Genomic DNA, 15,802 nt, shown 5'->3' with positions numbered 1-15,802 from the left:
CAGAAGCCTCAAGTCACCCGAGTTTTGTCGATGCTAATCGAGTTGAAAAAAAAAAAAAAACTCAACCAGACACGATTCTTAGTACCCCTTATATTTACTAAATAACCCTTGTTAAGGTAAAAAATTATTTAATGGTAATCCAAGATAGTAATCTTTCATTTGACATAGTGTGAATACTTTAGTACCAGAAAAGGTACTAATTTAAATCTTCAACTAACCTATGGTCATATTAAAATAATTTTAAATGTTTCCCCTTCACAAGTTCCTCAGGATAGTTTCTCTGTAAGTAACTAAAACTCCACTATAGACTGTACCTTGCTGATTCTGTAGGATATTACTTGTTTGGATACGTCAAAGGTTATAGAGGTTTTTTCAATAGAACCCAGCACAGAAGACATATTGACCAGCGCAGCCCTCCTGCAACCTAACGTCTCATGTGCAAGATCTGCTGCAGATTTTTTCAGCAATGGATAAAAAGCCTAAATATAAATAAAAATACAATTCAGACAGGACATTCTTTACTTTATACAGGCAAATGTCCTATTGCACTTTAATTATTGAAACAGAAATGACTTGTGTGAGGCCTTTTTAAAATTACATAGATAGATAGGTAGGCTAAGCTGGCAAAACAATTAGGAGAGGTTCAATTAAGTGTGAGTTGTCTTTGCACACCTGTATTAACACTGCTAAATGCCAACACCTATTCAACTGAATTAGATATCCACACAATAAGCATTGTGCCTGGAAAAGTGCTTAACATGCCTCAATAATTAGAGATGTTCAGCCCAATTCCTGGTGATATGCTAATTGCGGGGCTATCTAAAAATAAAATGGTGTCAGTACAATAGCAGAGGTAATACAATGTGTGAGGAACCCCCCTTTATTTGCTACTGCACAAACAAACACAAGAGGGAACAATTATTGTGTCCTTTTTTTCCTGGTTCCTAGAACTACATCAAACTAAGGGGCTGATTCAAATTAATGAGACGCCCATAATGTTACATTTAGGAATGGCACATTGCGTCCAGCAACATCTCAGGAACAGCACATCACGTCCAGCAACATCTCAAGAACAGCACATCGCGTCCAGCAACATCTCAGGAACAGCACATCACATCCAGCAACATCTCAGGAACGGTATATTGTTTCCAGCAACATCTCAGGAACGGTACATTGCATCCAGCAACATCTAAATTTTTTCCCAGGAACACTTGCAATAAAGATGCCTGCTGTTATAGGCATATATGTATGCAGCCTATGGCTTGATGAAACAGGGGTAACCCAATTGAAGCACTACCAGGAGAGGTGGATGCAGCTGTTAAGGGAGGGTATTAACCTCCAGACTGAAGACTCAATACAGTATCAGAAACCGCACTAAAATTAGATAAAACTGTTTAATATCAAACAGATTGATAGAGCAAAAATAAGTTTAATAAACACTCAGATAATAGAAAAGCATGACACACAGTAACATTCTTTTATTTTGTATGATTGTTTATTAAATGAGGAAGCTGTCGACATTTACCATAGTGAAATGCATCAAGCACCTACCTTACGTGGACCTTATAATTGAACTATAAGTCTGCCATCGTCTCTTGCAGACCGGTTTGTTGCAGATCTCCATCTTAACCAGTAAGAGGCTACCATTGCTAAATGGACTGCACAGACTTACTACCTTATCTATTTGGTAATTCTAATACTGAACAATATCTGGCTGGTAAGTCAATTTATTTCAACAAATACTTTATTTTATTAAATATACTCTATTAGCAGCTGGTCCGCCAGCGACTGATTTCTCAACTGCCATACACAGTTACCTACGGATTCCTGATAGTGGTCCTCTGCAATTGCATATTTAATTAATCATATACATCAATCTTATGGTTTATTTCTTTAATTACTGTATATGTAATTTATTCTGCGTATCATGCTTTTCTTTTATATGAGAGTTCATTCATTTTTTTTTACTCTATCAAGTATTTTTATCTAATTCTACCACTGTTTCTTATACTTATTTAATTAGACAAGGTTTCATGGTTGGTGATACATCATGTTTAATTGAATTGTCCCATCAGATATTTTGATATTGCTATAATTGGGAGAAGCAGTCTATACAATTTTAGGGAACAGGTTTGAACTAGACCAAACTATGTGAAAGTAAATACAGTATGGGATCACACAGCCTGTTTTCATACTATTTTTAATAAGACTTATCTCTACATATATCACAGAAAATAATATAAATTAAAATAGAATATGCTGCAATAAATATACAGTAGCTATATCATGGCAATACGCCGCTGGGCTGGGGGCTAGAACACGATGATGTGAATTGCAGCACCATGTCCTCCCGCACCTCCCCCTTTCAGAGAGCACCATTAAAAAGTAAGTAATTATGGCTTAGATTAGTACCTGGCTTACTTGCAGGGGCCCAACCACATTAGTTTTGAACACATTGATCATGTCATCACAATCCACGTTTTCCAAGTCTACACGTGACATTATCCCAGCATTGTTTATTAGCAAATTTAACCCAGAGCCATTCAGATGTTTTTCAACTTGGGCTACGGTTCCTTTTACACTGTCAGCATTAGTGGCATCTGTAAATAAACATATTAAACATTTTGTGGGAATAAGTTAAAAAAAAACAATGATTAAATTAACTACAACTGTATTAATTCTAAGTTTAAACATTTCTGCATAATGTTGTTTAGTATCTGGTTAAAGTATATGCTAGACATAGCTTATATTGCAGGCATTCAGTAAATATAGGGTTTTGCCTTCTCATTGTCTGATCTGTCATTTTTGGACCTCCAAATCTGGTTATATTACCATAATATACTGTAAATAACCATAACTGTCCATACTCAAACCACTTGCATTCAGGTCATATTGCCAACTCTCCCAGAAGCTCCGGGTAGTGTCCCTAATTTGGGGGGGGTCTCCAGAGTTGACCAGTCTCCTGGTGCCACCTACTTCCCGACTGAAGTAGGCATGTGGGCAGTTGGATGGCACAATTCACATTGAATTGCATTATTCCAGCCCCACCCCCTGATATAAAATACCAATGATGTGTAGGGGGGGGGCAGGGCCAACATGCTTAGAATTGTAGCTCTGCCCCCTACACAATGTGCTGCATTTAGAGTGGGGGGAGGTTCTGATTATGAGAGTGCCAGCCATGCCCCTCGCCCATCTGCTCCTTCACCCTTTGGAAAGTCGGCAAGTGTAATTCAGATTGCATCATCAAGCTGTTGTTTCATTGTAGTATTGTCACACATTAATAATACTGACAGGACAGTTTAATAATAAAATTAGAGTTATGGTAGACTTACCTAGATAACTCCTTTTCTTTGAGGTCCATAGGGTCCAAAGGGATACTATGGTTGGAGAGATCCAGGCACCAAACATTTCAAGTTTCAGCTCCCAGGATGCCTCGGGTCCTCCTCCATATATACCCCGCCCCTAGCCTGAGATGTCCTAAAGCAGTTCGCCTAGGGTGGGGGACGCTCCTAAGCAGAAAGGAGAACTTGTTGCCCAAAGGAAGCATCCTGAGAGGCAAAAGTATCAAAGGCACAGAACCTAACAAAAGTGTGGACAGAAGACCATATGGCTGCCTTACACAACTGTTCAGCGGAGGCACCACGACTAAATGCCCACGATGGCCCTACAGACTGAGTAGAATGTGCTGTCACTGTGTTTGGGACAGGGAGATCAGCCTGTGTGTACATCTGAGAGATAGTCATGCGTAGCCATCTCGCCAGAGTCTGCTTGCTAGCTGGCCATCCTCATTTGTGAAAACCATATAATACAAAAAGAGCATATGATTTTCTAACAGAGTTTGTATGCTCCACATAAATACGGAGAGCACGAACTACATTCAGGGGGGCTTCACATACAGAAAGATCTGGAGCCTGAAAAGCTGGAACTACAATTTCTTTATTTACATGAAAACAGGATACTACCTTAGGAAGGTAACCCTCCCTTGTACGAAGAACAGCTTTATCCTGGTGAAAAATCAAAAATGGGGAGCGACAAGAAAGCTCTGCCAAATCAGAGACTCTGCATGCAAAAGAGATACCGAGGAGAAACAGTGTCTTTGCTGTCAACCATTACAAATCTACAGAGTCCAGAGGTTCAAATGGGGGTGCTTGTAGCCCTTTAAGTGCTGAAGACAAATATCATGGTCCTACTGGTGGAATAAAAGGAGGCTGAACTTGCAGAACTTCTTGGAAAAAAATTCTAACATCTGGTAATGAGGCAATCTTCCTCTGGAACCAGACTGACAGTGCAGAAACCTGCACTCTCAAAGTGGCCAGGCGGAGACCACTGTTTAAACACGCCTGAAGAAAAGCCAATATCCTGAAATTAACACCTTAGTATCATACTTCCTATGGGAACACCATTGACCAAAAGAATGCCAAACTCTGTAATGGATGCGGGCAGAGACAGGCTTCCATGCCCTAAACATCGTTTTAATTACAGAACTGGAAAAACCTTTCACTTTTAGGATGAAAGATTCAAGAGCCAGGCCATCAAAGCCAGAAGAGGTAAGTCTGGATGCCAGCAGGAACCCTACCCTACCTTAGCAGATCCTTCCATAGAGGAAGAGAATACGGATTGTCTATTTATAGATTTTATATGTCGGTGCACCAATGATGTCTGGGCCAAGAGGAAAGAGATACGCCAGCTTGAAAACCCATCTTACTGCTAGTGCGTCCACGAAGGCTGCTGATGGGGACCTTGTGGTTGTGACATGACGCCATGAGATCTATCTCTGGTAGACCCCATTTGTTTACCAGGAGCTGAAACACTCCTGAATGGAGAGACCACTCTACGGCGTGTATGTCCTGGTGACCTAGGAAGTCTGCTTCCCAATTGAGTACTCCCGGTATGAATATTGCCGAGATGGCCGGAAGATGACGTTCTGCTCAAATCAGAACCTTTGTCACTTCTTTCATGGCTGCATAACTTCTCTTGCCTCCCTGATGATTTAGGTAGGCCACTGTAGCTGCACTACCGGACTGGATCTGGACTGGCCTGCCATAGAGCAGAAGGATCCTCTAGGAACCTTTTTAGATGATACTGCATTCCATTTGGAGAGAATCAATTTTTGCAGAGGCCTGGGATGGAACTGCGCATGCCCCACCATGTCAAAAGGTGGGGTATGCACAGTTCCATCCCAGGCCTTTGCATTGCTATCAGAATGGATACTCTTCACTTGTGTATTCGCAACAATAGGGCCACAATCTTGTCCTCTGGCAGAAACAGCCTGTGCCTGAGAATCCAGAAGAGCTCCCAGATGTATCATCTGCTGTGTTGGAGAAAGTGATGATTTCTTTCAACTGATGATCCAGCCGTGCTTTTGTAAGCAGGCTATGGTCACTTGAAGATGGTTTTATAAAACAACTGAAGTCTGCGCCAATATCAGAAGGTCGTCCAGATATGGCAGAATTCTGAATTCCTAACGCCTGAGATAGGCCTTCATGACTGCCAATATTTTGGTAAATACCCGGGGAGCCACAGATAGGCCAAAGGGTAGAGCCTGCAATTGGTAATATTGCTGAAGGACAGTAAACCGTAAAAATTGTTGGTGGGATGGTATAATGGGAACATGCAGATATGCATCCTGAATGTCCAGGGAAACCATGTAATCCCCCGGCTCCATTGCCAAAATAATTGACCAGAGATTCGGTTTCTGAACCAGAAATAGATTGGAATAATAACACCTTCCCTCTTGCGACACAGGAACCGGGATTATTACCCCCACCTACAGCAGGGATTGAATAGATTCCTGAAGGGCCAAGGCCTTGCCCGCATCTGATGGAGGATCTGTGCAAATAAACTTCTGGGGAGGATCCCTACTATAAGTGAGGGCATACTCTTGAGAGAAAGTGAGGGAATACCCCTGAGAGACTACTTCTTGGACCCAGGTAACTGTTATTTGATGCCAGTAATCCGCAAACTGAAGAAGTCGGCCTCCCACCCTGGGATCCCCCAGGAGGAGGCCCGCCCCATCAGACTGAGGGTTTGTCGTCCAGTTTAGAAGATGGATGTCTTGTCGGGCCAGACCTTTTAGTTTGTTGCCCTGTTGTCTTGCGAAAACTAGTCGGCTTAGAGAAAGACTGTTCCCTTGCTTGTCCCTGAGGACGGAAGGACCAGAAAGAAACCTGCCTAGACTTTATAGTTGCTGTAGATGGCAGACCTGCTCACTTTGAAGCCGCCAGAGTAGCTATTATTTTATCCAACTCTTCTCCAAAAAGTACTTTTTTCATAGAAAGGTAAAACTTCCAGCGCCTTCTTTGATCCTGTATCAGCTTTCCAGGATCTTAACCAAAGGGCCCTGCGTGCCACTATTGAAGCTGCTGATGCCTTAGAAGCTAAAATTTCAGCATCTACTGCTGCTCCTCCCAGATAGGAAGCCGCTTCCCGTATGTGGGAGATATAAGTCATCTGTTCTCTGGTAGCATTTGGTAGAGAATCTTCCAATGCCCCCATCCATTCTCCAATAGCTTTGGCTACCCAGGCTCCAGCCATAGCTGGACGAGTAACCAGAAATGAAGCCCAGGCGCTAAGGAGTTAAAACAGTTAAAAAATCCTTCCAATCTCAGTGTGGCTGAATGAGGTAGTCATCCTCATAAAAATAAGTACATATATATAACGAGAACGCAGCCACAGAGTATGGAGGTATCACTTATTACACTCAGATCAAGGTATCAGATCTATGTATAAAACATTTATTTATATTGAAAACAATGAAACAGAAATTATCAGCAATGTCACAAAGACAATAAACAAACACAAATAAAATAGATAATAATCTTGAAGGATTTCATTAGTAATTTAAACATGTAGCATTCACTGCGTGATCCCTGGATGTGGCTCAATATTAGTTACTTTCTTTCCTCCAGGAAAGTGTAAATAGTCTTTTTAACAAAGTCACTGAGTTAATAATGAAGGGTAAAAGAACCCATATGATGAGTAAAGAATATCCTTTCAGTAATTGTTATTACCTGCAGGCTCCTGTCCTGTATGTGTAGGGAGCATGTAGTAGGGGCTGGTGTTTGATGTGAAATTCCAGCCCAGATAGAGATACGCTCAACCTGACCAGCGGGGAAGGTCTCATGCCGGTGACTGGCATTAGGATGCTCCTGATGCTGCGTGTGTCAGCGGTAGTGGGAGCTGTGCTCCAAATCTGCTACAGCTCCAGCTGGTTACTTGTTGGTATGCACGGGAGCGCAATCGATAGGTCCATCTTGTGCCGGTGTGTCGCTCTGCAGTGAGTGACAGAAGTGCTGTAATGGAGCTCGCCCAGTAGCTCAGTTCTCAGCTCTGGTTTGTGAGCAGGCGGTGGATCAGTGTCACACCCGTGGCCAGGTAGGACCGTCAGGTGGTCATAAAGTCTTCCAAATGCAGGTAAATGGCAAGGATGAGCCGTGTCCACAGGAACGCAGTGATGCAGGCACAACACCTACGCATTTCAACGTCTCTAGGACATCTTTTTCAAGGTGAATGAGTGGTTAGCATGTCCATGTATTAAATAGCATTCTTAATTGGCTGCATGAAGAACAGCTGTTATTTAATTAAGACCATTGATTTGAGTGTAATCATTTGTAGTAGTATTGAGATTTCAAAAGGAGACAGGGTATATGTACCATTAACTTGATTTATAAAAACGACACCAAACAAAAACAATATTCATATTGCATACTAAATTCCAGTGCATGAGTTCATAATGACAATGTTTAGGTATAAATATTCGTTAGAAATGAGCATGTTTTATAAAAATAATCTTATGGATTCCAAGTCTGTTTCATTTTATAAGGCAGACTTTTCACATTCAGATAACCTTTTTATCCACAAGTTAATTTTTAACCCCTTTTTGTGGGAGGATGTAAATACGTATTTCATATTCTCTGCAGAGAAATCCGTCAGAAAGGATCATGAATGTATAGGCACCTTAATTCAAGATTCCTCCACATTGATTTAGTCGGGTATGCAAGCATAAGGTTCTTAGGCTCTGATTCAGGGCAGTCCCTCTTACTTTTTAGAGCGGCCTCCTGGCCGCTCGCATAGCTGTGGGTGACCACCCACAGCTATAGCGAGCGGCCAAAATGATGGTCGCGATGGTCAAGACCATCGCGACCATCAGGCTTGCGACAAGACCCTTGTGGTAGGGTCTCGTCTGCCGCAAGCCCTGGAGTGCTTTTGGCTCTATCAGAGCCAAAAGCACTCCCACTGACATCACTTGTGATGTCAGTTGGGCTGGCCCCAGACGGTAGGCGTTCCCATGGGAACGCCTGCGTCTGGGCAGCCATGCCCCCAGCACACCAACCAAAGGGGGCGTGCTGTCAATCACCATCGACAGCACGCCCACTTTGGTGCGAGACCCATAACGACGGCTTGGCCATCGTTATTCGGGTCTCGCGCATGCGCACTACAGAGCCGCCTCTGTCGTGCGCATGCGGGCAACATCGACCCGCTTGTGAGCACTCAGCGCTCGTGAGCGGTTCTGAATCAGGCCCTTAATCCCTTATTGACAGAAGTTATATAACATATATGTGTAGCTCACATTCTAAATTGCAAAAGCCAATTCAGAGGGAATATACCTGTATATAAACACAACTTCTATATCTTCTACCCCCATGGGAAATGAGGGCCTGATTCAGACCCGGACGCTATTTGCGGACGCTCGTTCTTAAAAAGGGGCCGGATATTTAAATTGAGCGCTCGCTCTTTGCGGTGTGTTGACGCCTGATGTCTGAGCGAGCATCTGAAAAATGCGCTCGCTATTTTGTAAAGACGCCTCTTTGTCGTTCGCATCACACGTCATCTCCGTTATTTATTAGATTAATCGGGAACATCGAAAGGCATCTGAACTGCTCACAGTGCTTGTGGTAGGATTTACTTCCCGCTATCACTGCGAGCAGTTCAGGCTAAAAGACAACCAAGTGACGTAGTCGATGACACTCCTTTACTAATTATGCACTCCCCTTAAACGCCGTTTTGACAGTTAGGCACGCCTGCGTTCGGATCTCCACTCCCCCGTTTTCAAGCACCTTCCCCTGTTACCACCCACAAACGGTACATTCTGTCAATCAAATTAGCAGCCCCTCGTTGTTTTACGAGCGCACAATTTCCGACCGAAATGACTGGTTTGCACATGCGCATTGCGAACCATACGCATGCACAGTTGTGTGAACATCGCTCAGAGCGAACGAGCGGCCGCTTACGAGCGGCTCTGAATCAGGCCCACTATTCCATTCACCTTCTATGCTAATATAAGCACACAGTGAACTAACTATAACAATTATGGGCAAAGGGATCAGAAATATTTGGTGTATATATTCTGCATATATCACAGATATTTGTAAAGGTATATAACTTGGAGGAAAAAAGAACAGATAAATCAAAAGGAAAAAATAAATGCAAATATAATTGGCATGAATAGGCCCTCTGTAACATATTTTCCTTAATGAACAAAGGACCGAAGTATGTGTAATCAAACAAAAAATCTGGGAGGGAAGGGAAAGGAAAAAAAAAAAAAGAAAAAAGAGAGAGAGAGAGAGAGAGAGAGAGAAAGGATAAATTCATGTAGAAAAATAGAATATGGAGTATCTAAAAAAGTGGGTGCTCATATATTAGCTTGACTCTTAGGGAGATCGAGGTTCTAATCACATACTTCAGAAAACAGTATTTAATTCAATTTGTTCATTTAGGCCAGGGATGGGGAACCTCAGGCCCGGGGGCCGTATAAGGCTCCGGAACAATTTGGTCTGGCCCTCTGAGCTCTTTTCTGCTAGCCTCATCTGGCTAGCAGTATGCCTAGAATGGCACCCTGCAGCCAGAATCTATGCAGCAGTGCCACATGGAGTGTCCTTAGGACGCTTCAGACGGTCATACTGCTGCCCTTACAGCTACCTGGAGCATCCTCAAGATGCTGTTGGCATTGCTGTAATCAATGGCGATTGTGGCCCTGCCCCCATGTGACATCACACGGAGGGAACGTGGCCTGCACTGGGCCCGTGAATAATGTTATATGTAACAAAATGGCCCTCAGCAGACAAAGGTTCCCCACCCCTGATTTAGGCCATCAGGGAACAAGCTGTTCATATTAAAAATCCAGAAGACTGCTTGTTTACACAATGTCCTATATCGTTCCCAAGTTTCTTAGCATGGATGAAATTACATCAAGTCCTGTTACTCTTAAGAAAGTGACATCTCCCCCATGTTTTTCTACAAAATGCCTCGATACACTTTGTAAGAGATTGTATCAGAATATTCCTCCTGTGTTCTAAGAATCTTTCTCGGAGGCTGGACGAGTAACAGCTCCAGCTGATGAAAATATTGTTTTAAGACATGCTTCAATTTTTCTATCTGTGGAATCCATCAGAGAAGATGCTGACAGAATAGGTAATGTAGCATTTCTGATTAAAAGCATCACATGAGCATCCACAGTAGGAGGTACCTCCCACTTACTACATACAGAAGCTGGGAAAGAATACAACAATGTTATTCTCTTATTCACAAACTCATTTGTCAGGGTTACCCCATGCCTCATCCATAAGCTCAGTGAGCTGTTCAGATACTAGAAACTCCGTTTTGAACACCTTCCGGTTGTGATTAAACACTGGAGCCTTCTTACTATGAGCTGGTTCGTCATCCCAAATATCTAGGATTGATTTAACTACCCTCAAAAGAAGGAAAATCCACTGTGGACGGATGGTCCTCCCTCGAGCTAGACCCTGAAGAAGAACCCTGCACATCACCTGATTTCTCTGATGATGCATCTGAATCCATATATTGGGCAGACTGATAAAACAAGGCGCTTAGGTGCCTTAGTAACTAGCGGTCTGCTATCAACATTAGATGGTGCCATACTCTGACTAGAATGGCCTTAAACATCCTTCCAGGAAGGATGCATAGGAGGTGCAAACATGGCATGCTGTGGACACTCCATCCATTGTGGAAGCAGCCATATGATCCACAAACTGCTTCATTACCTGTGACAAAGAGGATTCCCAAGATGGCTGTTGTCCAGGGACAGGTAAACTGGACTGGTGAGGTGGCTCTTTATAACAGACAACACACAAACCATCCTTTACCTCCTGAGGGGACAAACAGGCCATACATGATTTACATGAAACCAGCACAGGGCCCCCCCCCTCCTGTTTCCCTTTATCTTTTGACATGTTCAATAAAAGGTAATAAATACAATGTTATGTGACAGCCTTTATAAAATCATAATGAATGTGAAATATTCAAAGAAAAACCTCCACCCCAAGAAGATGGAGAGAAAAAACAGTGATAGTTATAATTGACAGACAAAAATAACGGCCAGTGTCAATACAGCAGCTAGCAGACAGTCACATACAATGCATATGTATTATAATTACAATCGACTCTAAATCAACTACGCAAACACCAGGAATGGTAGGATATAGAGCACTATGGCCCTGATTCAGACCCACTCGCAAGTGGGCGTACGCACGTTCGGCATACGTAAAAAAATATTTAAATTCAAGCACTCGCTCGTATTTTCCTACGCAGCTAAAAATCCGCCCCAAACTCAGGCGACCCCTCCTCTGACTAACGAGCGTGCCAAATAGCGAGCGTACATCCCCGAAATGGCTTGAAGGGAACGCACGCACAAGTACAAACCGGAAGTGGGACTGTCAGATTCCGATTACCTGCTCGTTTTTTCGGCCTACCTCCCTCAATCGTATCATGCCAATCAATGTATCAATTAGCTTAATTGTTTGTTTTTTTTCAACACAATGCAATAAACTTTAATCTTGTCCGTGTTTGTATTTGCTCGCAGAATACGTACGGCTGAAACCTTCGCTTTTATTGTTCAAAAGACATGTTAGCCCCAATTAAACAATTGTTCTATTTGTTTGTCTCCCCACAATTTTTCTGTGGTTCATTTCTTTATTTAAATTTGCTTACGCATGTCACTGCATCAAGCCTATCATAACTCTCAAGAGATTTGTGGCCCTGTCGAACACATGACTCATACACTAACCAATAGAATTTGTCCTGTTAATTTCCCAAATACATTAGCCAATCAAATTTTTTTGGGGTGCTTTATTAAAAATATTTTGTCAAAAAAACACCATTGCCATCATGAGATCCGCCGCATTCACCAGGCGCGAACTGCTGGTGCTGACGGAGGTGATGGACAGGAGGATCACCAGTCAGCCTCCACCCATCTCCAATAGGCGCAAGCATTCCGCATATGCGGAGGTACATTGACGCCTGCGCTCCTTCGGCTCACGCCGACATATTGGCCAGCTGGAGCGCAGGTGGTCGGACCTGCACCGGCGGACGCCCCGCTTGCTGGCATGCTTTCGCATGCAGATTGCGGAAAGTAAGTGTTCTGGACTGTGGTTTTCAAGTTTATCTTGTGGGCCCTAACTGCATGTGCATGTTTTCATGTCTGTCCTATTGAGTCATTGTAGTCATATCTGCATGTACATGTTTTCATGTCTGTCCTATTGAGTCATTGTAGTCATATCTGCATGTGCATGTTTTCATGTCTGTCCTATTGAGTCATTGTAGTCATATCTGCATGTGCATGTTTTCATGTCTGTCCTATTGAGTCATTGTAGTCATATCTGCATGTGCATGTTTTCATGTCTGTCCTATTGTGTTTTTTTTTTTTTTTTTATTTATTTATTTTTTTTGGTTTCCTGTTGAAACTAACCACAATATTTTTGTCATTTTTTTAGGGGCACAGCAAACACTACGGCGGCATCGCCACACAAGACGCCGGTCCCGGCCCCTCTCTCCAACCCCCAATTCCTCTATTACCCCCTCCTCCCCAGACCCTGTGGCCGAAATTTCAGGCCTACTTCCTCTCCAGCCCAATTCCCCCTCTCCTCCATCCGTCCCTCCTCCAAATACCCCCTCCCAGGATCCCGAAAACACCTTGCCCCTCGGGTTGGGGAATGTAGCCACCTCCGAGGTGGTCCAGGGAGTGGCTTCTGGCTCTGTCGTTTTGGAGAACGGTATGTTTTTAAAGTTTATTTTGGACACCACAAACTGTTTGTATGTAATCATGTGTCGTCCCCATTTTTTTTGACTTTTTGTCGCCTTAGGGTATTTTTGGGGGTTGTCTTTACCTGTTCCTGCTGATGTCACCATACACATATCACACCTGTGTGCCTTTTTTTAGGGCCCTTGTATTTTTGCCCTTAGACATTTTGGGGTGCTGGGTTTTATCCGTGTAATGTTTTTTTGGCCCACAAGCTTGTAAGTTTTGGTTTGCTTGTTTTGTGTTTTTTTACAATGTTGCTTCATTATCGATTTATTAATCCCCAAACTTTTGTCACCCACAGAGGAACAGAGGCGTCGGGAAGAGATTGTGAATTGTGTGGGCCGTATGCGGGAGCAGGTCACCGGGCTTATGGCTTATGCAGGGCCTTGACCATCTGTTGGTCCTCCTTAGGAATTAGTTTATTTTTTTATTTTTTTACAAATTGTTTCTTAATAAATCTGTTTTAAATCAAGCTCTGTCTCATGCGTTTGGAGTAAATCCAAGATTCTTTACACTGACATAAGTAGACTCTTCAAGCAATGTTTGCCACAGAATCTCACTACAGATTGTGTGTTGTATTTTGAATGCAAACAGGCACAAGAAACACCTCCCAGTACCAATGTCATTTTCCTTTTTTGTGGTGGTCAACATGATAGTTTACACCATTTTTCAGGTTCCTATTTGGTGGCCAAACTGCTTAGGACAATCTTACGAAGGCAACTGATTGTACACGATTCCTTGTTGTGTTAGTTAGTACCCCGAAAACATATTACATTTTAGCTCCACTTGCTTCATTACTGGGTTATCCCTTAGGTAAAATGAACGTTTGGGAGTTTGTTTACACTTGCTTCTAACGTGCCCAAATAGGAAACAAATTACACTCTCCAAATATTTATTCACAACAGAAATCAAAATACAAAGTGGTCACTCACAAACAAAACAAACACACAGTGATAATCAGAAAAACACCACATACCAAAAACACTAAACAAACACACAACAAATCAAGAACTGGTTGACGAAGGTCCATGCCCACATGATTTCAAAAATATGGCGTTGCAATATTGGTGTCAGAATATATTCCCGAAGTTTCAACAGAAAGGTTTTTGAAGGATAGCAGGAAGTAGTCATCGTGGGAGTGCCAAAGATTATGCAAACAAACAGAAGATGGTGCAAGAATTAATATAAAAAAAGATGAACTGTAAAAAACTGTAACACATTGGGTATACACACTGTTGTTTGATCAATAATTACCTAAAATATCAGGCCACCACATCATCGCGTATGGCCCCCCCACATACTGACCTCCGACCAACCTCGGGGGGGCCATCCTCAGGTAAGGCATCCTCTGGCTGCATTGGAACACCACTCCTTATGGCGATGTTGTGAAAGATCCCACACAGGACCACAATTTTCGAAACCATATCCGGCAAATACATGAGCTCGCCACCAGAGCGGTGGAGGCATCTGAATCGGCCTTTTAAAAGGCCGATACAGCGCTCCACCACTTGCCTGGTGGCTGTAAGTGCGGTATTAAACTCACTTTGTGGACCTAGTGTGGGAGCCAAATAAGGAATGAGCAGCAAGGGCATGCAAGGGTATCCACTGTCTCCTGTGAAAAAGAATAGACAACATCAGGATCACTGTGTATCAGCTTAACATTGTTATGTACTAAAGGTCTCCACTTACCCAGAAGCCACGCATCACCAGCTTGTAGGTTGGTTAATTTGTGCCATATCCCTGATTGCCGGATGACGAAGGAGTCATGTGCACTTCCTGGTAATTTTGCATTCAGGGACAGGATCTGGAGGGAGGCATCACATACCACCATTACATTCAGGGAGTGATAGTGTTTCCTGTTTCGAAATATGGCCTCCAGCCGTGCTGGAGGCTGAAGTGGTATGTGAGTACCATCCACAACCCCTATGATGTGTGGGAAGCCAGCTATTTGGTAAAAATTGGCCTTGGCCACACTAAGGGCACCCATATCCAAAGGCATTTGAATAAAATGATGGAGGTGCTTGAAAAGTGCCTCCATCACTGCCCTCAGGATCCGGGAAAAGGAGGATTGTGAGATGCCCGCCACTATTCCCACCGTTGTTTGAAACGATCCTGAGGCACAGAAATGTAACACCGCCATAAATTGCGTAAGTGGTGGTATTGCTGTAGGACTGTCAATTTGCCGCTCAAGATCACTCTCTATTAATGAGAGAGTGTCTATGATGATTTTGGGAGGAAGACGGTAGCGTCTTAAAACCTCATCATCGGGCATTCCAAAAAGGGTGACACGTGTTCGAAATACCTGGGGCCTTGCATGCCTACGATGCCTACGCCTGGGACGAGATTGAGGTTGGTCGGCTTCCGGGAGCATGGCCAGAACAATCCGCCCAAGATCAACCTGAAATGGCAAGATTGGAATGTAAGGCTTTGGACCCACCCCAAAAGAAAATTAAAAACAACTTAGCTTGATGATACCATCCATTGCTGCTTACATGCCGGGGTATTGTCATGATACGTCCAAACTGAAATTAATCACAAAAATAATTTGACAAATTTCACTCTGTGCATTTTTGTTTCTAAATTTTGTGCTAGACAAAAACTTAAAATATGCGAAACACACATTTGGCAAAAGAGCAAAACGACATTGCACACAGTACATCAAAATGGGTTGAAATGTTTGCCAAAAAAGCGAAAGGGCAACCACAAAAATTTTTACAGGATTAATAAGCATTTAAAAATGCGCTAATTAGTTCGCAAATACAAGTC

The 15,802-nt window shown here is 42.9% G+C and overlaps 1 protein-coding gene across 2 annotated transcripts in view; it reads right to left on the bottom strand.

Annotated features, from left to right (window-relative positions):
* The window catches only part of LOC148477421 (uncharacterized), an 87,559-nt gene that overhangs the window by 25,603 nt on the left and 46,154 nt on the right, over positions 1 to 15,802 (bottom strand). Inside the window, exons 3-4 of one of the 2 annotated variants that reach the window (XM_088456770.1) lie at positions 2,413 to 2,600; positions 315 to 479 (exon numbers count right to left, since the gene is read on the bottom strand). In XM_088456770.1, the coding sequence (XP_088312896.1) occupies positions 315 to 479; positions 2,413 to 2,600 (353 nt within the window). The remainder of the gene's footprint in view (positions 1 to 314; positions 480 to 2,412; positions 2,601 to 15,802) is intronic. The other variant, XM_088456771.1, reaches the window with a different exon arrangement.

The sequence above is a fragment of the Taudactylus pleione genome, unplaced genomic scaffold (assembly GCF_031769625.1).
Source record: "Taudactylus pleione unplaced genomic scaffold, aTauple2 ptg000717l, whole genome shotgun sequence".
NCBI classification, from domain to species: domain Eukaryota; kingdom Metazoa; phylum Chordata; class Amphibia; order Anura; family Myobatrachidae; genus Taudactylus; species Taudactylus pleione.
Note: the sequence above shows the minus strand (reverse complement) of the source record. Positions and strands in the feature narration are given on the sequence as shown.